Below are 22,009 nucleotides of genomic sequence, written 5' to 3' on the forward strand. Positions count from 1 at the left end.
ATATGTGAAATATGCAATTCGCATATACACTTATACATATAATCTATACACTTCACATTATATATTCATATATTAGTATACAATATTAATACATGCAACATTCACACATACGAAACAAACATACGAATTACATATTTCACGCTACACACGAAGAACGACACCAACAGAAACGGTCGCAACGTTGCAGTAGATACACACAAAAAAAGGCAAGTAAAAGGGTCTCTGACCTTCCTAACCTTAGACGAGCGGCGCTGCACCCCCGGCCCTCCCTCCCTGCCTGCCGTGGATATAATTAAGGGGAAGCTGCAGTGGTAATTTCTCTCCTCATTAACTTCCTGATTGGTTTCGGGCTCAGGATGCGGGCGGGCGGCCGTTTGTCACCCGGTCCAAATGGCCGATCGTTAATACTAATGTTTGTGTAACTAACGGCCAGCATCTGCCGCGGCTCCTTGTACGACAACAACCGCGAGCGGGTAGCGCTTCCCCTGTTAATTCCCATCCCCTTCATCAACGGCGAAGCCTACGGCGTAATTAGCAAAACGCAGTCCGGGCGGTCGCAGGGAGCTCCATCGCGGCATGCGGATGCACGAGGAGCGTTCCCAGCGCTCCTCAAGCGCAAGGGAAGGACGAGGATCAAGTCCGACGCTACCCCACAGCCAGGAAACCCAGTGGGACTCAAGGGGAACATGGACAACCTGGATTTGCCCCGTTATTGGCAACAGGAGGAATCCCACCCACCCTAAAATGATGCCAACTACCAGTTTGTCCAAAACGATCATTTTTTGGCAGTAACTTCCCTTCACCGCTCAGTTCTTGGCCTGTTCGTATTTTAAACATGACATTGGTCATTAAGCAACGAAAAGGCACCACGGAGTTGAGGTCTCACACAACATTTTCACTCACTTTGCCCACATGACTCCGTGAAGGTCAATTCATAACAATAATCATGACTACTTCGACGGCGTTTTGCTTTTTTTCCCCCATTTATACCTTTGCAATAATCAACTCCTTGACACTTCATGCAAGTTTCCCTTTTAAGCATGTGAGACACCACACTGCTGAAGCAGTCTTGTCTTTCCTATCTGCCATTAGTATGATTTTTTTTCCCCACTTGATGAACGGGATATTAAACCCACACTATGTCTTCTCTTAGTTAAAAGATAAAGACAAGAATGTAGCACTTAACACAAGGGGGAGCAATTACGTAGTCGGGGTGGTTTTCCAGTATTTTTAGGTATCCCGTGCAGGGACCTGGGTCTGGAACACCATGAGCTCCTCCAGGATGTGGTCAAAAGCACTTAAGCAGGTGAAGAGGTCTGGGTCTATCACTCATGGCAAGGCCTGAGGAACCACAGCCGCTGCAGGAAGGCGCTGATTCACACGCATAGCTCGCAATCCACAGCAGCTCCTCCAAGCCCACTAATGCTGAAACCCAGGAGGTCACAGCACCAGATCAGAAGAAGATCCAAGGGCCAAGCTCTCCTGCACTGAGCGCACTATGTGATTCCTGAGGGTGCCTTCCCTACTCCACGCACTCCATGCTGAGGAGCACAAGAAGAAGACACTGCCACCTCCTCAGAGTCTGGATGAGGATGCACGTGCAGTTTCAGCGCATCCCGAAAGCGTGTGTGTTCTCATCACAAACTACAAGCCACGACCTCGGGCTGGAACGCGACGTGTCCAGCAGACACGGCAGTCAGGAAAGGCGAGCGGAGGGATGGAGGAGCATTCCTGCTCCTCTCCAAAGCAAGCAGGACACGTGCTCACCGTCCCCAGGGAGCCCCGGGATGCGCATGCACCTCCAGGAGCTGCCGTGGTTGGTGCTCGGACCGCCGTAAAATTCCAAGGCAAAAACGTCCCACAGCCAAACCCACAAATTCCGAAGGGAAAAATCGGTCATCACAAAGTGCATCAGTTTGTGTCTTCTCTGCTGCGTGACTGTGAGGGTGACAGAGCCCTGGAACAGGCTGCCCAGAGAGGCTGTGGAGTCTCCTTCTCTGGAGATCTTCAAAACCCACCTGGATGCCACCCTGTGCCACGTGCTCTAGGTGTCCCTGCTGGAGCAGGGGGTTGGACTAGATGATCTCCAGAGGTCCCTGCCAACCTCAACCATTCTGTGATGCTGTGACCGACACCAGCTTTTCAGAGGTCCAGGGAGCCTTAGCTTTGACCACTCAAAGCACATGTTCTGGTTGGATCTGCCTGATGCAGCATCTGGAGACATCTCTCTCTTCGTAAGACACCTCCAATTTCAAGTAAATGAAGAGGTGGATGGGCCTTGAATGGGGATGACTGGCTCCAGGGCTCCTCTCTCTGACTTTGAAACCCCATTTGGCTTTGATCCAGCGAAGCCCAAGGTGCCAAGACTTAGGGCACGTCACAAGGAATCTGTCCCCACACTCTGGGTCAGAGGTCCACAGGAAGTGACTGGGGTTGAAAGGGGATAGGTGTTTTTTTGTTTACTCTTGAGAATCCAAATGGACAAGAGGCTTATTTATTTGAAAGAAATTGTTAATATTTTTAGTGTGTTATGTGATGATAAAGGGTGATGTAAAGGGTCAGGTTCATTTTTAAATACTGAGATATATAAATCTCTGAGTCGTTCTGTGAGTTTTTTTTTTTCTTTTTTTTTCCCTAAACGGATCATACCAGACAACAACCACCCACAACCCAATATGCTACAGCATGGATGCCAAAACCCAGCAAAACTGTGGCTTTGTTTTCACAGGCTACTTATCTAGCAATTAACAAACCCCAATCCTATTCTTTACCACCTTGGGCAACGACTCTTAAGCTTTTTGGACTGCTGGTGTTGCGCCGTAATTAAGAGAAATGCTCCTAATTCAAGATACTCAAGATACTTGGACGGGGACTTGTAGCTATAAGAGGGAAATGAGTAATTCTGTTCTAGTGGTTTAATTACACAACAGTAAAACGCAGAAGTTCTGAGTTTGAAGAAACAAAACCCATGTTCTTTTTGATTTGAGTCTATGAGTTTCATCTGTTGGAGGTTTGCGGCTGATACTCCCACTGCTGTACAACCTTATTGAGTCTGCGACAGATTTTAAATACAATTCCTTGATATAATTACTTTTTACTCTTGTGAAAGCATCCACATACTTTTCCGGCATCTAAATGTTAACATTTTTCAGCTAACACCACAAAACGAAGCGAGAAAGGATTCCGACCATAAACACAAAACCTTACATCTTCTGACACTGGAAACTGCATTGACTTTTAACTTGAGTGATACCTGGAACTCAATGGACTGAAAAAAGTAATAGACTTTCAATGATGTGAGAAAGCAGAAGTATATTCATGCTTGAAAAGTAAATATTTTTGAGTGTTTACATTTAAAAAACTATTACACTCTCAATGAGCAGCCATTTCGAGAGATTTAGAGTTGAGAAGCACAATACATTTTTTAAAACTCTTTCACTTCCCAGCTCAGGGAAAAAAGAAAAAGGAAAACAAGTGTACCAGCCTTAAACGTTACAGAAGACCACGCACTTCTTCCAGCGAGCATGCAGGAATGCACGAGCACAGTCAGAAAATGAAGAAAAAAGGCAAGATGTTCAGGCTGGTGCGAGCCAAGAGCACGCTCAAGGCATGGCTGGGTTCTCAGTATGAGCGTGGACAGGAGCTGCTTTTCATGCTGCATTCCCCTCTGTAGCCAATACATTTTTTGGTGTTTTTTTGGGTAGCACCTGCAGAGCCTGCCAAGCCATAGTGACTACCATGATACACCCAAAAACAGCCCAGCAAAACTTTAGATTAAGAAAAGAGGTTAGTGCTGCAAGACCAGGCACTCAGAACCAGAGAAGCATCAACCAGGCAACTGAGAGCAAGGCAAGAAAGTGACAATGAAAAAATAAAAAAAAAGGGGACCAGAAGAGAGGGAAGGTGGGGAAAAAGAACGATCTGTTGTGGAGAAGGTGTTAGAGCAGGAATTCTGACTCTGCTGCAGGTTGCCTTAGGACAGGCAAGACGCAGCCCCAGTGCAAACGCAACCGCAAGGAGCTAGCGGGGGTTCTCACAGGCAACCTCCAATCTGCTGCCTCCCACCCGTGGAGAGCTGAGCCCTGAGGCTGGACAGCTCTTCCAGCACAGAGTTAAGTAATGAGAGCTCAAAAAAAAAAAAAAAAAATCTGTCCCCACAGAATCTCCTGCATGGTCTGAACTAACCGACAGCAGACACAGAGGAGCGACTGTTTTTATACTAGGACCAAGAAACCCGTGTCAGCCACAGGTCCAAAATACAGGAGCCCATGGCTCCTTGGGTGCCTGCAAGAAGAACACAGAGCAGCTGCAAAGCCGTCAGAAAATTAGCACCAAACTTACTCAGCTGTGTATTAAGGCCCCCTCTGAGAAGAAACAGTATTTCCTAGGACTGCAGCAACTTTTGCAGGGATTTTGCAGTGATTTTGGCTGTCTCCTGAAGGAAGGGCTCTGGAAGGACACTCACCCTCGATAAATCTTCAGTATCTTTCAGATCTTCTGCACCACCCTCTGTGAACCAACCCAATAAAGCACTGAGATCCTCTTCCTTGTGGATACAGTAGTTGGATGAAACAGTTCTCACTGATTCAGAATTATTTCCAACATCTGCACATGCACAAACATACTAAAAAATGTTGTGTTATCACCTTCCCTTCTCATCCCTCATGCCTCATCATAGATCCTGACCAGACAAGGGTCCCTCACAGGGAAAAACCCTGGTTTCTGACTCCTGCAGCTGTTCTCCACAGGGAAATGAGGACAAACCTGAAGATCTAGAACCAAAATTCTGCCCGGTTTGTGCCTTGTAACACAATTTCACAACAGAAGCCTTTCCCCCTGTCAAACTCCTGCCCTTCTCACCTAACATTTAAAGTAATTAGGATTATCTCAGATGCCCGTGGTAGGGCAGGCTCATTGTGTAGTTTCAAACACTATGAATTCTTGGCATTAGCAACACAGGGATAAAAGGCAAAGCTCTGAATGTTGATCTTTATTCAGCATGTTTTACCATTCTTTTCCAGTTCATGCTTGTACTTTGAGCTAACTAAGAATGCAGGGCTATTACTGATGTAATCAGAAACCAACAGCTGAAAAAATATATATATTCTTGTTGAGCACCCTCATACCTCTGCTCTTAAATTCTTTTAGAATAATTTGTGAAACAATCAGAAAAGCCTTTCCATCTTGCATGTACCACCAATCAGGAAGGAAGGATGCAAAGAAGACAGACTAGGAGTATTAAGTTCCAAATCAACTCTAAACAGTGTCTTTAAAGCACAAGGTGATGAGTCTACTCTGCAGATACCACCTGGAGCAAAAAACAGTACTGATAAAACACTGTTATGATCTGTGGCTAACATAGTAATTAAGCCACCCATCAGGCTAGGGAAGGCAAAGAGTGAACCACCTCACAAAAAGATTTCCCGAAGACCAGGCACAGAGAGACGAGTGCCTTTGCTCTGAATGATCTAAAGGCAAAGCCAGATATCATGTGTGAAATTCAGCTGGTAAAAATCCTGCTGTTGACAAGTGCAGGATGGCAAAAGTGAATGGTTGCTCACCTCTTGTGCAACATATTCACCGCCCGCCGCCGGAGCCAGGTCTCAGCAAGGCATATATCAGCCCAAATCCACAGAAAGCTCCCAGATTTATATTGCTGCTGCTCGAAATTCCGATCACTGGTTCTTTCCAGAAACAGAAACCGTTTTAATGGTTCCTCAGAACAACCCTCCATTTTGGAAGACACGCGGCAAAATATTGTCCAAGTAGAAACGTGGACATTCCAACATAAGGCAGACGCTTGCCATTAGTATTACCAGGGGAAGTGTGTGCTTGTTTTGAAGACTTTTGTGCTCCCCAGCGCAAGGAGTCTGCACAACCAGACTACAATTTTCCCAGCATCACAGAAGGAGGGAGACCATGGCCAGAGATCTGAGTTATCTTTAACCGGGAACTATTATTAAAAGGAAAAGCCACCTCCTTTCTCCTTTCCTGCCATTCTCCAGTGGCTGATTTAACCTTCTGTGCTGCATTACGCATGTATTTGTGCAAGAACACAGTGAATTAGACTGCAGAAGTGATGAAAAATACCCATGCCCTTCTGCATTAACATCCAGGGGAGGGAAGGGCTGTTTTTGCACCGTGCTGCTGTGGGGTCGCAACACTGGGGACTCCCTAAACTCTCACTCTCCCAAGTGCTGTGACAAGGCTGGAGTCAGAGCTTCCACCTCCAAAGACGCCTCCTACGCGGGGTCCTAAGCCATGAAATGAGCAGCACTTCGAAAAAAGGTATTTCATTGTGTGTGGGGAAAAAAAAAAGCATTTCACAGATTCAGGTGAGAAAGAAGCCACAAAGATACATCAAAATACTCTGTTTTTTTGTTCAGTGTGCTTGTTCAAAACCTGCCTGAACGAGAAGCAGCTTCTTCATAACTAGCTTGAGAAGTGCACAGTGTCCTGCCTAGAAAATGCATCTTAATTTACAGCAGTTGTGGCAAAATAATGTTTTCTGAAAAGCAACAGTGACTACAAACAAAACAGTGCACTGAAGATTTGGGATGACATGATCACACAGGAGAATGCATGGAAGAACAAGAAAAGACACCCAGCTTCTCCCCTGTTCAAAGAGGGAAGGATTCAGAGAGGTTTAATTATCACGTACAATTTTTCTGGTGTTCCACACAGAAATGCAAACCAAACACGGCAGTAGCGGATTATCTCCAGCCTCCTAGGTCAGAAACTCTACTGCTTTCATTGGCTTTTCCAGAAAAAAAAAAGAAGGGCATCACAGACCCCCAACACCAAAACCAGCCATAGAAATGCAAACTTTAAACCCTGCCACGTCTCTCCACATTTTTGTTGTTGCTTATATCATTTTCTATCTATAAAGCAAGGATGAAATCCCTAACTGTTGTCACTAGTTATAATGCTCTAAGAAAACAGTTAATAGTGGTGGCCTCAGCTCTTTCGGCTTTAATGGCATTCCTAATTTAAGAAAATACTGGCTTAGTGCAAAAGTGCCATATTATGCAGCTTAAAGATTTTTTTTCGACATGATTTGCAAGCTTTTGGAAATTAAAAGGTTTACTAGACAACCAAAGAATATGCCAAGCCTAATGAAAGTGATCTGTTATGGTAGATACATTTTTCACTATGGTAGATAGGGTTTTCAGTTGCAAAGAATAGATTTTTATTCAAAATGTTCTTGTAATGTAAGTTTCTTTGCTGGCAAGGGACAGAACAAGAACCTGCAACGCGTATTAAGTGAAAAAAGCAGCAAGAGGTTTGTCGCGGACTTCAAAATAAGCAAGACTGTGCTTGTACATCATGTCACCAACGTCTGTGCTCAAAAATGAACAAGTCAGACGATGGAAGAAGCCTCATCCTTTAGAGATTAAGATTTAAGTGAATTTACAGTGTAAGAAACACAGAGGACTTCGAAGTGAGTTAACACTATGTGGCATTACTTTTTTTTAAATATTAACTCCAATTTGGAAGCAAGTCAAGCAGCTTTGCAGTAAAGCAGTTCAATAAGTATTGATCGAATATGCAGCAAAAGAGGGGTATATACATAAACAGAGTTAAAATGTTGCTACTTACTTTAAAGTGAGATTTATGCTCTCGGAAGTTTAGGATCCCTGCTGCAGTAAGTCACTCTACTTGAGAAAACAGGGACAAAACCTGAACACCACGCACTTCTGAGCTAGTCAAAATAGGTAAAACGAAGTTTCACACAACATTAGGCTTACGACAGACCCACTGTGTTATATTTATTCCTGCTAACAAAACAGAGGTATTAAATACGTTCTGTGCAGGGCGGATGTGCAACACAGACACATCCCCCTCGGGGTGACCATCCCCCTGGGGCTGACCACGGGGGACCACATTTGGGGAAGCTGCCCCAATTATGACGGCTAGGGTCGATTTCCTAAAGCACCACACCATCTTAAGGATTTTGACAGAAATCCCCTGAAATTATAGTGCTACAAGCTGTGGGGACTTGAGGGCTAAACATTATAGTCCCTTTAAAACCCCAAAAGGCTCACTACCAGGCCACTGAGGTGCTTTTGTGACAACTTTCCAAAGCAAGATTGCTAGAACTGGCCCAAACTTATCTACCCGTTTACAGATCCACATTTCTACTTGCCTTTACTTGCCAAAACTTGGTGTGTCAAAGCACATTAAGCATCAGGTTTAAAAAAGAGAAAATCCTACAATATTTCGTCATTGTTACCTGACACACAACAGGAAACTAAGTCAGGTTCCTCGTGGGTCAACTGATGGCCATGCCCAAGGTTGCTTGCCCTAAAGGCTGGAGCACTGCTTCAACAACTATGACCCTACTAACTGGAAAATGTCATGAAAAAAACACGTGAATTTAAGTGGAAAGCCAACGCAGAACTGGTTCTACAGCACAAGAGCAAGGGCAGCTGCAGGGAGGAGGCTGTGGAAGAGGAGGGAAGCGAGGAAGGTGCACAGCACAACCCATCCTCAACTGCGCCCTATAGCTGGAGGGGGGTTGCACCACACAAAATAACTGAAGATCTCCTATTGCCTGGGGTCAAAACACGCTTCCTCTCTTCCTTGGGAGCATGGAGCATGGATTGGTGTTGCCAGACAGCAGGTGTCTTGCAAAGAGAAGCAAATTTCTGCAGTGCAATGAGGAATTTCAACCACCCAGCAGCCAAAGCGAAGAGAGGAAGCCTGGGGTGCTGAAGGAGGCCAAGTTTGCCTGAAATGCAAGCAAATGCAAACCTGCATACCCACAAGTACCTCATGAAAACCCAGGCTGCAGGGTAAGACATGAGCCCTGCAGCACAGGACAGACATCAGGCTTACGGCTGAGGAGAGCTAACTTCTTCCCAGCTAGGGAGAAAATTCATCTCTCTTCCCTTCTAACTACCATTTAGGCTGTTCCATCTCCATTTGGGTTACTTCTTGGAAAATCACCCATGGCGATGCAGCAGATTCCTCTTGGTATTGCTGAATCTGTTTGCACAAGCCCAGCTGCAGCATCTATGCCTCAAAACAGTCAGGATTCAATCCAGCCCAAGGAAAAGTCGCTGCAGACACCTCAGGGGCTCAGCTGAGAGGTAGGACAAGCAACACATGACATTTTGGTAGAGCTAATCTTATGAACTAGAAGTTTATATTCAACCAAGGGAGGAGGCAGCAACTGAGATTAATGAAGTCCTGCTCTACAGTATTTAGGAGGTCTGAAATTACGTACAAGGGGGCACAGCTATCTCAAATCTGTCTCAAACCTGCACTTACCAAAATGTGTTTCCTACAGCCAATACGAAAACATGTTAAAAAAAATGCAGTAATCAGTTGTTTCAGGGTGGGAAAATAAAACATTCCTTGCAGCGTCTGCAACTGCTCTGAGACAGAACTTGAAAGGGAAAATGATTTATAAGCAAGCGGGAGAGAGAGAGCTCATTGATTTTTCTTTTTCTTTCGTGTCCAGAAAGGAAACAAAACCGGTGACAAACTGGGCTGCAAGCACCCGTTCACCCTCAGCAGCCTAAGGCAGGATCAGAGCAAACAGGCTGCATCTGGGGCTGGCTGAGGGGTCTCACACACACGAAGCCCAAGTGATCTTACAGGCACTGGTGGAACGCACATCGCCACGGGAGAGTGGGAAATAAATGCAAAATGATTATTTGAAAAAATAATAAGTAACTTTTCTTATTCTCTTTTTTATGTGTCTATCCTGGCTTCCCTTCTTTCCAGGTAGTATTCTGAAATGCCCCCGTCCTGGTCGGATGCTGCTGCATGGTGGACAAGTCACTAGGCCATGAGGCCCCTATCCTCATAGGAATTACCACGGCATCCCCAGCTTTCTCCTTAGAACACCGAGGGCAATAAACAGGTAATGAAAATGCTGACACCCTCCTAATGAGAGCGGGGAGACGGGAGCCCGAATAAGCATTTGCACCATGATCTTATCTACAAGCAAGAAGGCAGGAAATAAAAGCAAATCCTTCCATAAAACATGCTGAACAAGTTCCCTGGCTTTGCAAAAGCCTCGCAAGGTGGTTTTACAAGCCGGGTGGATTTCCATTTTTAAAGTGAAAAACATCTTTGCCTAAGTAGTTTCTCTGGTGTTCAAAAATGCCACCTACAAGTGAGAAGCAGCTGCTGCATTTGCACGTGTGATCTACTTCAACAGGTTTGGAGAAAAATAGAAATATAATTTATTACAGCCCATTTAGCTCCGCAACAATTGCCCCTCGAAAGCCGAAAGAAAATAATGTAATTGAAGGTACATGCTTTCCTTGCTGCAGAAACCTCAAACAGCCCCAGGCAAGAGCTAATACAGATGTAGTACAAGGCATTAAAAGAGTGCTGGGTGCTGCAGCTAGCAATTATCCTGGTATTTAACCAAATCTATTGCTCATCAGGAAAGCATTTAGTGCAGTAGTCAGAGCGAGACAGGCTGACATGGAGCACAGCTACTTAACTGTCCCCTCCAGCGATTACACTCTCTCAGCCCGGGAATCATGTCAAATTAAACAACTACAGATTGACTTTTCACTTCTGCAAACATTAAGCTGTGATTGACAACTCCCGAATGCCATAAGCCGGTCATTACAATCAGACAACACACTGTTAGCTTATTTGTGGTCCGTGTTTTTCTTTCCCTTTTTTTTTTTTTCCCTCCCCTTTCTGATCAGCTTCCTCCTGGGTCGCTTTTATGGGGCTCTACAGACATGTTTGCTTTGCTCCCCTGCGGGGTAAATGCAAGGAAACGCCACCCCCCTCATGAGACCTTTGTACATATGTGGAAAAGCAACATAAATGGAGTGACATAACCTGGCATGCAACAACTTCTTCCTTCTTTCTTTTTGGTGGGGGCGATGCTTATTAATTTAAAACATACTTGGAGCTGCTATGACTGCACGCTCAGCACGCATGTTAATGTTTGGTCTTTCTGGAGCATTTTTTTTTCCCAGATTTCTGCCTTAAGTGCTGGGAGTCTCGTTAAATCTACCTATGGTAGATTACAACAGAACGGGAAATTAAATGACAAGCGACACAACAGCACTGTGTATATGTATTAATGAAGAGCTCAGCTTCCCTAGGGCAATCACAGCATCGATTCCCCAAGTCACCACTCAACATATATAAATATATATATGGACACTGCAGGTTAGCAAAGTTACTAGAGCCTTAAGAGGTACATGAAGCTCTGAAGAAACATGTTTCTTCAATTTTACATGCACCTTGAAAATATTTTCTATGTAGGTGAAACCCCTACGTTGTACATGAGAGCTTCACTCTGTACCCTCTACTTCTTGTGACTTTATGTCACGAGAGTGACATAAAACATGTCCAAACTTTCCTCTCTCAGAATAAAAGGAGAAAGTAAAGAAATCTTCATATACAATGCAGAACACTTTTTCCCCTCCTCTGCCACACCAGGAAACCTCACAGGATCCTTTAAAGCTTTTAAATTCTTTGGTGAACAAGAAGGTGAGACTGACTCATTAAACTAATTATGAAAATGAACGCATCTCGAATGCTACTGGTATGGCACCGAGGTGTACAGGCATTTCTGTATCTGAAGCCTCACATGGCTTGCAGCAGACCGAAAGGCAAACCTTATAGTCAAAACAAAGAATAAACCAACTCAATAAAATCAATAACATTAGACACACATTTGCATAAACTGTTTCGAGCTAAGAAAGTAGGACAGGCAGAATTAGCACTTAAAGAAAACGCAACTGCTGAAGATGAAAAAGGCTGAGGACAAATAAAACACTTTTTTTTCCCTCTCATAGTACAACTGTTCAACTGCTTTTTCTGATACCCCACTCAAGCATGGCACACATAAATCTAAAATTAAACATAACAGTGTTTCAAACATTACACCTCTCCCTCTGCCTGAAAACCTAAGCAGACACGCTCTTGCAAAAGCAAAAGCTTCAATGAAACAGCGAAGACTTTAATGCAGAACATGCAGCCATGTCTCTTAACAAACACAGAGGGCAAAACACCTGCAGCACGAAACGCACTCGAATATAACCTGATTTCTAACATCTGCGGCACGACGCTGATATAGCTTTATCACAAGAAGCACCTTAAAGCTTCTCTGGGTTATCTCCAGTCTTTTCCTTCTTTTTAAGCAGCCCTTGAAGTGCCAAGCAGGTGGCTGTGGCTTGGGAGATGTTTCAGACTACCAAGACATCAGGTTTACCTCTTTATAAGGACTTTCCAATTTATACAAAATGGCTTGTTTATATTTCACATCTATTTCTTACATATATACTTGGATAAAAACACCTGCTTTTTTTTCCCCCCCTTATCCTCCACAATCTTGCGTCTACATAACTTGAATGCACTAAAAAAGAATAAAAAGAGGTGGGGAGAACTTCTGCCTTGTTGCCCTACAGCCAAATACAGCACTAACTTCTGTACTTTCTGCATTTTCAAGTTTCTGGGCAAGACTTCCCTGAAACCACCTGCTCCAAGTCATACTCTTCAAGCTCAGGGAGACTTCCACCAAAAAACGGGAAGAAAAGATGAACTTGTGACACTGAGAATACTTCATTTTCGGCTGCATTTTTCGAAGCTAAAAGGCTGCTTTAAAGGAATGCTACGTAAGTGCAGTGTGATGCTACACACTTTTAACAAACAGCATTAAAAACAAGACGAGGCACTGTCAGAGGAATGCATATATGTACATATGCAGTGTTTGTATACTGAGAGTGCACACAGCATGTGTATCTATATATTCATGTATATATATATCCGTATCGATATATGAACCCCCACACAAGTGCGGGTGTGTGTAGATTATATATATTATATATATAAAGCTAACTTTCAGTTCTCAGAAAACAAAAGCTATCCCCATATAACAGCCAAATTCCTACATAACTCAATTTCGACATCTCATCTGGTGTGAACTGCACTCATTCCTAGTGTAAACCCCAGCGCGCTCTGCAATGATATACTGTAATGTCACATCGCAATCTGGATTTACTATAAAGGGCTGCTGACGAGTTTCAGAGCAGTAAACATTGCTGCGAGGTGTATTTCACACTGAGCTGGTTTTTATGAAGAACACTTCACCGCCCAGCCACGGCACCCAGATGATGAATGGTGAAAGATGCATGACAAGCTTCATCATTGTTTGTAAATCTTAACTGTTCCTGCTCACTAACTCTGCAGGCAATTTTCAAAGACAGCGGCCGACAGAAGGACAGCACAGCTCTCCTGAAGGTTATTCAACTTGTACTTGGCCTAAGCTATGCCGCCAAGGAGCAGCGAAAATGAACTCTTGGGTTGGTTACGCCGGAGCGCGGAGACGGAGGGAGCAGATAGGAGCACCTGGGGAATGGGCAGCGGGAGCCAGGGGCTGCCTCGTCTGCACGTGCTCCTTCCTTCCCCTGGATCTCACGCCTCCGCCGCTGGCAGCTCTCTCCTTTTCCACCCAAACTGCAGCCCGGTGGCAAGGTGCAGGGCGCTGAGTAAGGAGACTGCTCGAGGCATGAGGGAACGGGGGGGGGGAATTTTACCTGCAAGAACCTCTTGGGAGGAGCAGCCTTTGGCCCCACACTTCCCTGCTAAACCACCATGAGTGCTCTGCTGGAGATCAGGAGCAGACTCCCCATGTTGTGCTGCTAATCCTGCCCGCGGCCTGCGGAGCGGCCGAGGCTGCCGAAGGAACAACCTGTCGGGAGGCTCCCGTCTGGCTCCAGAGGCTGGTGTACATCCTGGCACGGCCCTGGCTCGCGGGGAGGATTGCGGCAGCGCGCGGAGGGACTCGCTCCTCTCCTCACCACCACGGCCGTGAGGAGGCCTCCGCACGCCAAACCAAGCAAACCAGCAAAATCTGCCATCCCCACGGTCCTCACGAAGCACCCGACACCCTGCACGGCTGGCAGGAGGACACGGTGGTCATGTAAAGGCGGCATCGCGTAAAGGCGGCTCTTAGGAAAAGCACAGGAGTGAAATGATCCTTTTAACCCAGAGTAATGGCAGAAGAACGAGATTTAAGCAAACGTTTTAAATTTGTGTCTTCTCGGGAACTCCCTTCTCTATCCACCAGGCTTTAGGAATTTCGTATTGGCCAGATTTTCACCAGTCCAACCCCATTCAGAGGACAGACCATTTAGTAAAAAGGCTTAAACTCAGAAAAATGGCTTGCCAGAGTTTACTATTTCACTTCACCGATTGTGCCTCATATTCTCAAATGTATCTTGATAGTTGCTGTTAGGGCTAACAGGGCCATGATGTACGAGTAAGACCAACGCAAGTGACGGCTGGCAACTTGTTTGATCTCAAAAAGAAATTCCTGAGCCCAGAAACTGTCTGAACAGCTAAACTCAAAACTCAGCTTTTCAGTCAGCCAAACTGAAAATGATCTGTTTAAATGGATCTGTCAGGAAAAAAAAAAAAAAAGAAAAAAGAAAAAGAAAAAAAAAAAGGAAGTCTGAGAAAATACTGCAAGTTATCCAGAACCTGTTCTGATGAAACAAAGCATAATGCTCTGCCCCACACTGCACATGAACAGCAGACCTAGAGCCTGCAACCCAGGTCATGTGAACACAAGTCCAAGCTTCTGAATGTACTGCCTCTACTTAACACACGTAAATATATTCATTATATATACACACCCACACATCCCCACACGAACTCTCCCCACTTGCAAACACACACGCACAAACTGCACTATGCTGAGAAAGCCTCAAAACACAGGTTTTTGCAAGAGTCCCACATAACTGAGAATGGTGCAGCACACAGAGTAGGAGACTGTGTGATTTGTGCCCTGTGTACAACCACCCATGTGAGCCCAGGCCTGGAAACCCACAATTTCAGATCTACTAATCTTCATGGTACCCTTGCAATGCATGACTAAGAACTGCACATAGTATAACTGTAGGGATGATGGGGACATAGCTATAGTAACGACAGTGAGAATGCCCCAAAAAGACAAACAATTGTGCACTGATCCAGTGATAGAATAAAAAAAAATGAACAGGTTCCAGCTGGCCTCAGTACCTGCAGATTTAAACGACTGCCTCCTTTTCCCTCGTGGTTTCTCAGCGTGAGGACTCCATGTGACCTCCCTCACCCCACGGAGCTGCCCTCGCCTTCCACAGCATCCCAAGGGCACAGACTCACAAAGATACATGGCACGTAAGGAACACTGGGAAGAGGCATCGCCTTCGCACACGGCAACTCAAGGTGAAGAAAAGCACCCTCACCCAGGACTTCTCTTGCATTTTTTTGTGTGTGTATGTACAGGCTTCCTTGCATTCCAACATTTCTTTTACTAAATTGGAAGTTTTTGACTGAGACAGACTGTCTCCAACATGCCCTTAATGGTGAAGTCATTGCAAGACACTCTTTAAGCTGCTCAGCGGTCAGGGTGGGCTTCTCCAGTGGATCAGCACCATCTTCAGAAGGGCACCCAATGCACACGAGGAGGAAACGTCCAGGCCTCGTTGCTGATATCCCTTCCTCAGTTTCCACCACTGTAAAACACCAGTTATTTAACTTCTAGGCAGGACTAACTGTTTGAAAATCTGAGACTGTTAAATGCTGCTCTGCTAATAATAGTAATAATAAAACAAAGACTATTAGCAGAAACGTTTTCCTTTGGAAAACACCATTTGCCGATTTGAACAAAATTGTTGACACTGTTCATCAAAATAAGCATTTTGCATGAGTTTTTCTCATTTGTGTTTGTGCTTTATGTTCAAGCTGCAAATATGGTACTGCCCTAAAGGGCTCACTGCTTGTATTTCCAACTATTCTGAGATCCTAACAGGAGGAAAAATGCAAATTCATTCAGCCAGTAGAGCAACTTCTAAATTTCAAACAATTTCCTTAGCCACAGGAAGAGACACAGAGGGTAATGACCTCAACAGTCCACAATGACAATATTTTCTTATTTTTAAGACATGATACCTGATTTTAAATCAAAAAGAGGTGTGTTCCTATTTGCAAACAGAAGGAATTTTCTCCATTGCATCCTTCTATTTAGATTTTTCTACCACTGTCCCAAGTCTGGAAAGTACTCCCATGAGGAACTGATCATTTTTTAAGCAGCAGAAGTAGGACATGGAGCTAAGCACTCAGCTCTGACCTAAGCACATGCCACCTTCATACGGTCTCGATCCAGGCTTGTGCGGGTATTTCAGCATATACTCAAGCACAGAGGGACCTGATTTCACCAAGTCAGTGAAAGGTATTAATCAATTCTGGGCACTGACTCAATCCCTAAAAAGACCCACTGGAAAAAAAAAATCAGCTGTCTCTAGGAAATCAGTTAGACTAAGATACCTGGCTCTTTGAGACTGGATACCCTTTTGTGGCTGCTGTTTACACACTATCATCCCTCCACTCCTCGCACAAAGATCTCTCAGCTTGGCTTCCAAAAGACAGACACGTTTTACAGCATGTCTTTCGTGCACAGGGAATTGTAACAACATCTCATGAATTTTTCCTCTCATTGTTTGCATTTTAAAAATAAAATAACAAAGCAGTAAGAAGGTGAAGAAAAACAATTAGAAAGTAGAGAGCAGAAAATCCCCCTTCTTTCTAAAAATGAGTACAAATTACCACCTGGTGACCTAGGAGAGCACCCTGAAAATGTCTTCTGCCATTTGTCACTGGTTTATCTTATTTGTCTCCCCGTTTTTCCAGTTTCAGCTGGAAGGGCAGCAGCTGTGCTAGTTGGAAGCAAAATCATTTTATTTAGAACCACTTCAGATTGCAAGGAGGTTGAGTGATGGTGTTTTGTCATTCAGAAAATGTCAGCCCATTACGATATGCAACACACTGTAGCACGGTATGACCTCATGAACAAATGTCAGAAGCTTCCTGAGAACTTCTCACCATTCATAAAACAAAGAAAGTGTAAATCAGTGGTCTGCTAGCTCATCTCTCCTCCCTTCCAACATAACTGGTTTAAACAGGCAGTTAACTTAGCAGAAGAAAATTAATGAAATAGTCTGACTGAAATACTAACTGAGATAATATATGAACTGGCAAAACCTCTGTAAAGCTGAAGTTGCAACTGAAGTGTGGTAATAGACTGCATGTGTTATAAGACCATCTCTGATTTGTGGCTGGGAATTTAACAACCTTTTCTGCAATAAAGATACAGGTTTCAAATGTTTGAAAACGTGGCTGTAAAACGAGTTTTTTTCTTTTGACCTGTTGCTCTTCTTTACGCACTGTAACCTTCCTGTACAATTTCTGAATACCAACACATAAGCCTACAAACAGACCCTAAAAAAAGGGCAAGGGCTTGCTGCAGGAATTAAGTGAAGCTTTATAGCCTGCATTAATCAGCAAGTGAGACTAGATGGTCCTAATGTTCCCTTGTGGACCTAGAAGCTGTGAGTTATGTATTCTTGGAAAGAAAACAACTTTCTGAGCATGGTGTCATTTTATCTTCAGAAAAGGAAATAATGCCTGGAGTATGACTTGCTAGTTTAAAAGTGCACTGGAGTTACCTTTAAAAAAGTAGCAACCACTAACCCCTAATGGCAAACTAAAGGCAAAGTCTTTGCTTCATGTAAAGCTCTCATGTACAGAAAGTTTAGTCCACCAGTTTGTGGTGAAATCTGTAAGAATATGTCTTTTTCACAAGACAACACTTGCAGGCAATATTTTAGGGGAAGGGACCAGCGGCACGTGTTATAGGGGATCCACTGTTCACAGCCTGCTGGCTGATTCGGCATCCACACAAATGATGAGAAAACAAAACAAAACCCAACAAAACAAAAACTCTCTGAAGACGATGAAAAGCATAGAACAAAAAAACTTCATGGGAGTGTAAATCATGAACTAACAGCTTGAGAATACTACTTTTTTTCTAGATGTAAAATAAGAGGAGCCATACCCACCGAGAGCAGCCAGAAGGAGAAAAGAGATGCTTCTAAGAGACACTTGAAACTGGAAGGGTCTAGCTCACAGATGCAAGTTTCTCGCAAAAATACTGGTGCTTCTTTCTCCCACTAGCTCCCTGCTATGGAAAAGCACTTCTTCAGGGTCTGGAAAATGCTGTTTGATCTCAGTAAATTACATCTCACTGCTTGTCGGTTTCTGATTGATGGTGTAACTTAGGGAACAATATCTGTGTGTGGAATACTGTCTGGAGAAGCAGTCAAGGATTATTGAAAATACAGTATTTATGTAGTTTAAAAATCAGTGGCACATTGCACACAACTTTTTTTTTTTCTAGAGTGATGAAAAATTACTGAAGTGCATTTGGGAACAAAGGGCGTAAGGTCTTTTGTCTATTTGTAAGAACACTCAACTGGTAAGAGTTCTTAGTGAGTTAGTAGTGATGGATGCAAGAAAAAGTGTCAACTGCACTTGAGCATAAAGCCAACCACTTTTGACCAATCAGCAGAACACAGGACATCATCGTTCAGTGGTGGTCAGGGAACAGGGAAGAAAATAAAACTGAAGAAAAGAGAAGGAAAATGAAGCAAGGATCACTGATTTCTATAAGCCATTTAAAACCACTGGAAAAAAAAGAGAGGAAAAAGTGTAAGGTTTTCTGACACCTTGTGTTGTTTCTTCATCTATCTGATACGTCACATTTAGTTGGAAGACTTTCAGAAAACAGCCACTTCCAAAACAACAGTCCACCTCTTTAGTATAAATCATTCTAGAGCTATTGAACTCAAGGGCTCAACGCTGATTTATGCCAGCTGCAGATCTTGTATGTATCGCACCTTCCAAAATTTCACTTGAGTCCTTAAGGTTCTGCCATGACACAAGCACAGCCGTATTTTCAACGTCAAACAAATTCAGCACGCACCAGAACATCAGCAGCAAAAAGGACATGGCTGAAAATAGTTATGTAACGTATGTAATACACTTCCTCTAATCAGGTATGAAAAAGGCTCAGCACGCACGTGTCACCATGGAAGATTCATTTCAATGTATATGTGCAGCAGAGAAGCAAATGAGGCAGGATATTGTAGTCAGTGGTGTCACTGTACAAAAAAAAAGAACTAGCACAAAAAATCTGTCAGGTGTAAAACAAACAAAAGGAAATACTTCCCACACACTGTACAGAACTCTACAGAATTAAACTGCTGAATTCATTGCTACCAAAGAGACCAGAAGTATAAAGGAGCTTACTGAAAGACTATATTTCAATTTGTGGCTTTCAGGTCTGCAGATAGTAAGTGAAAATGGTTGTTGAGAAGTAATCACCAACTGAGGATACATACTGAATACTGCAGAATTGTAGGAATGTTGGAAGCATGAAATACTATCACGCTACTCTTTCTTGGTTTCTTTTTTCTTCTCTATGTATCCCCTTTCCAGACACAGGGAAACAGCTACATGGACTTTGATCTGCTCCAGCAAGGCCATTTTAACATCCATAGAGGTACTCTGCCCAGAACAAAGGCAAGCGAACCAGGATGCAAGATAAAAAAAAATGTCAAAACCACAGTGCCAACACAGGTAGATCTCTCCTAAGAAAGACTGCAGATTAACAATCTTTGTAGAGTCAAGAAGACCGGATGTCAGAAGATGAATTTATCTGGATTAATTCTAAATGAAGCAATCTGAGTTTGACAGCAAAGAAGAAGCAAGTCTGTGATGGGTTTCACTACATGGTTGGGATACAGAAATAGTTTCCATACATGGTTCAGGCAGAACAAGGTAGCAAAGGCTCGGGCTTGTGGATCCTGAGGGGAAAAATATATGAACGGCAGTTCTGAGAAAAAAAAGAGAGGAACGATGAGTCTTTGATTCCAGCACATGTTCCTTGAAGGTAGTCTTTGGATAAGCATTGAAAGAAGCTACCTTAAATAACTCTTCCAGTGGACAGAAACCGGGAGCAGAAACTAACACACTTCTAAAATATGGGCCTGTAATACTGCACTACAAGAGCTTTCTGCATTAGTGACTTTCGTCCCATCATCACACCCTGCCTTTTTGATGCCCATTCAAAGTCAACAAGGTAGCAGAAACCCAAGGGGTTACTGTGCACTTACCTCTTGCTTTCAGTTCTGAGTATGAGGGGATGTCCTCGGAGGTCACGATCTGTGGGACACATGCAGGTGTGCCAACACCCTGGCCCAGGTAAGACGTGGGTGGGTAGTAGGAGTGCATCCGGTACTGGGAGCTCATGGCGTGGTGGTTCTCCATGCCCTTCATCTATCAGAGAGAATCAAACAGCAGCATATGAAAGCTGACACTAGCACAGCCTTTGCACCTTCTTGTCCCACAAGTACCAATCTTGGAAGGAGACCCTGGCAGGTGGAAGAGAAGGTGATTGGAAGAGAAGTCAAATCATGAGGTGTTTTACATAGCTTTGCTTTCACCCTTGCCTACAACCAGCTGACGAGCTTCAGAGGACGTGAAGTGTCCACTCAGCTTGTACAGCCTCAAAGAAACCAACAAGTCAAAGACCAGTGATAACCACTTTGCAAAGAACCCATCAAATGGTCTAAGGAAACAGTTCTACCTACTCTTTCAAGATATAATTGACTGAATTTGAGCATGACACATACAGAGACACATCACTTCTTAAAATCCAGGAAGACGGAGTAATTTCCCCATTTGATATGGAGAAAACAAGTTGTGGATGGATTGCACAGGAAGTCTGCAGCGGAGCAATAACTGGAAAAAAAATCACCAAATTAGCTGTATCAACTCCATGTCTGAAAATTTACCAAGCAACCTCCTCTCTCCTATTGCCCACCAAGCTAGGAGCAATGTTAGAATCATAGAATCATTGAATGCTTAGGGTTGGAAGGGACCTCTAGAGATCATCTAGTCCAACCCCCCTGCACACGCAGGGTCACCTAGAGCACGTGGCACAGGACTGCGTCCAAGCGGGTTTTGAAGATCTCCAGAGAAGGAGACTCCACAACCTCTCTGGGCAGCCTGTGCCAGTGCTCTGTCACCCTCACTGTTAAAAAATTTTTCCTTAAGTTCCTGTGGAACTTTTGGTGCTTCAGTTTGTGGCGATTTCCTCTAGTTCTGTCAGTGGCCACCACTGAAAAGAGACCAGCACCATCCTCTGCACTCCCTCCCTTGAGATACTTATAGACACTGATCAGGTCCCCTCTCAGCCTTCTCTTCTCCAGGCTGAACAGGCCCAGCTCCCTCAGCCTCTCCTCACAGGGCAGATGTTCCAGGCCCCTGATCATCCTTGTGGCCCTGCGCTGGACTCTCTCCAGCAGCTCCACATCCCTCTTATACTGTGGGGCCCAGAACTGGACACAATACTGCAGATGTGGCCTCACCAGGGCTGAGTAGAGGGGCAGGATCACCTCCCTCGACCTGCTGGAGACGCTCTTCTTAATGCACCCCAGGATCCCATTGGCCTTCTTGGCCACAGGAGCACACTGCTGCCTCATGGTCAACTTATCATCCACCATGACACCCAGGTCCCTCTCTGCAGAGCTGCTCTCCAGAAGGTCAGTCCCCAGCCTGTACTGGTGTCTGGGGTTATTCCTCCCCAGGTGCAGGACCTTGCACTTGGCCTTGTTGAATTGCATGAGGTTTTTCACCGCCCAGTTGTCCCGTCTGTCCAGGTCCCTCTGGATGGCAGCACAGCCCTCTGGGGTATCAGCTACTCCTCCCAGTTTGGTATCATCAGCAAACTTGCTGAGGGAGCACTCTGTGCCTTCATCCAGGTCATTGATGAATAAATTGAACAGGACTGGACCGAGGACTGACCCCTGGGGGACCCCGCTAGCTACAGGCCTCCAACTAGACTCTGCACCGCTGATCACCACTCTCTGGGCCCTGCCATCCAGCCAGTTCCTAATCCACCTCACTGTGCACTCATCTATCCCACACTTCTGGAGCTTGCCCAGGAGGATGTTGTGAGGGACGGTGTCAGAAGCCTTGGTGAAGTCGAGATAGACGACATCCACCGCTCTCCCCTCATCCATCCAGCCGGTCATTTCATCATAGAAGGCTATCAGGTTAGTCAAGCAGGATTTCCCCTTGGTGAATCCATGCTGACTACTCTTGAGCACCTTCTTGTCCTCCATGTGCTTGGAGACAA

General features: G+C 44.5%; 1 protein-coding gene across 1 annotated transcript in view; it reads right to left on the reverse strand.

Moving 5' to 3' along the window:
• DMRT1 (doublesex and mab-3 related transcription factor 1) overlaps positions 1–22,009 on the reverse strand; it is a 65,310-nt gene that overhangs the window by 506 nt on the left and 42,795 nt on the right. Inside the window, exon 4 of the mRNA XM_088539847.1 lies at positions 19,983–20,145. Within this exon, the coding sequence (XP_088395973.1) occupies positions 19,983–20,145 (163 nt within the window). The remainder of the gene's footprint in view (positions 1–19,982; positions 20,146–22,009) is intronic.

This window comes from Tinamus guttatus, unplaced genomic scaffold (assembly GCF_059628265.1).
Source record: "Tinamus guttatus ecotype Peru unplaced genomic scaffold, ASM5962826v1 Tinamus_guttatus_pri_ptg000050l, whole genome shotgun sequence".
Taxonomy (NCBI): domain Eukaryota; kingdom Metazoa; phylum Chordata; class Aves; order Tinamiformes; family Tinamidae; genus Tinamus; species Tinamus guttatus.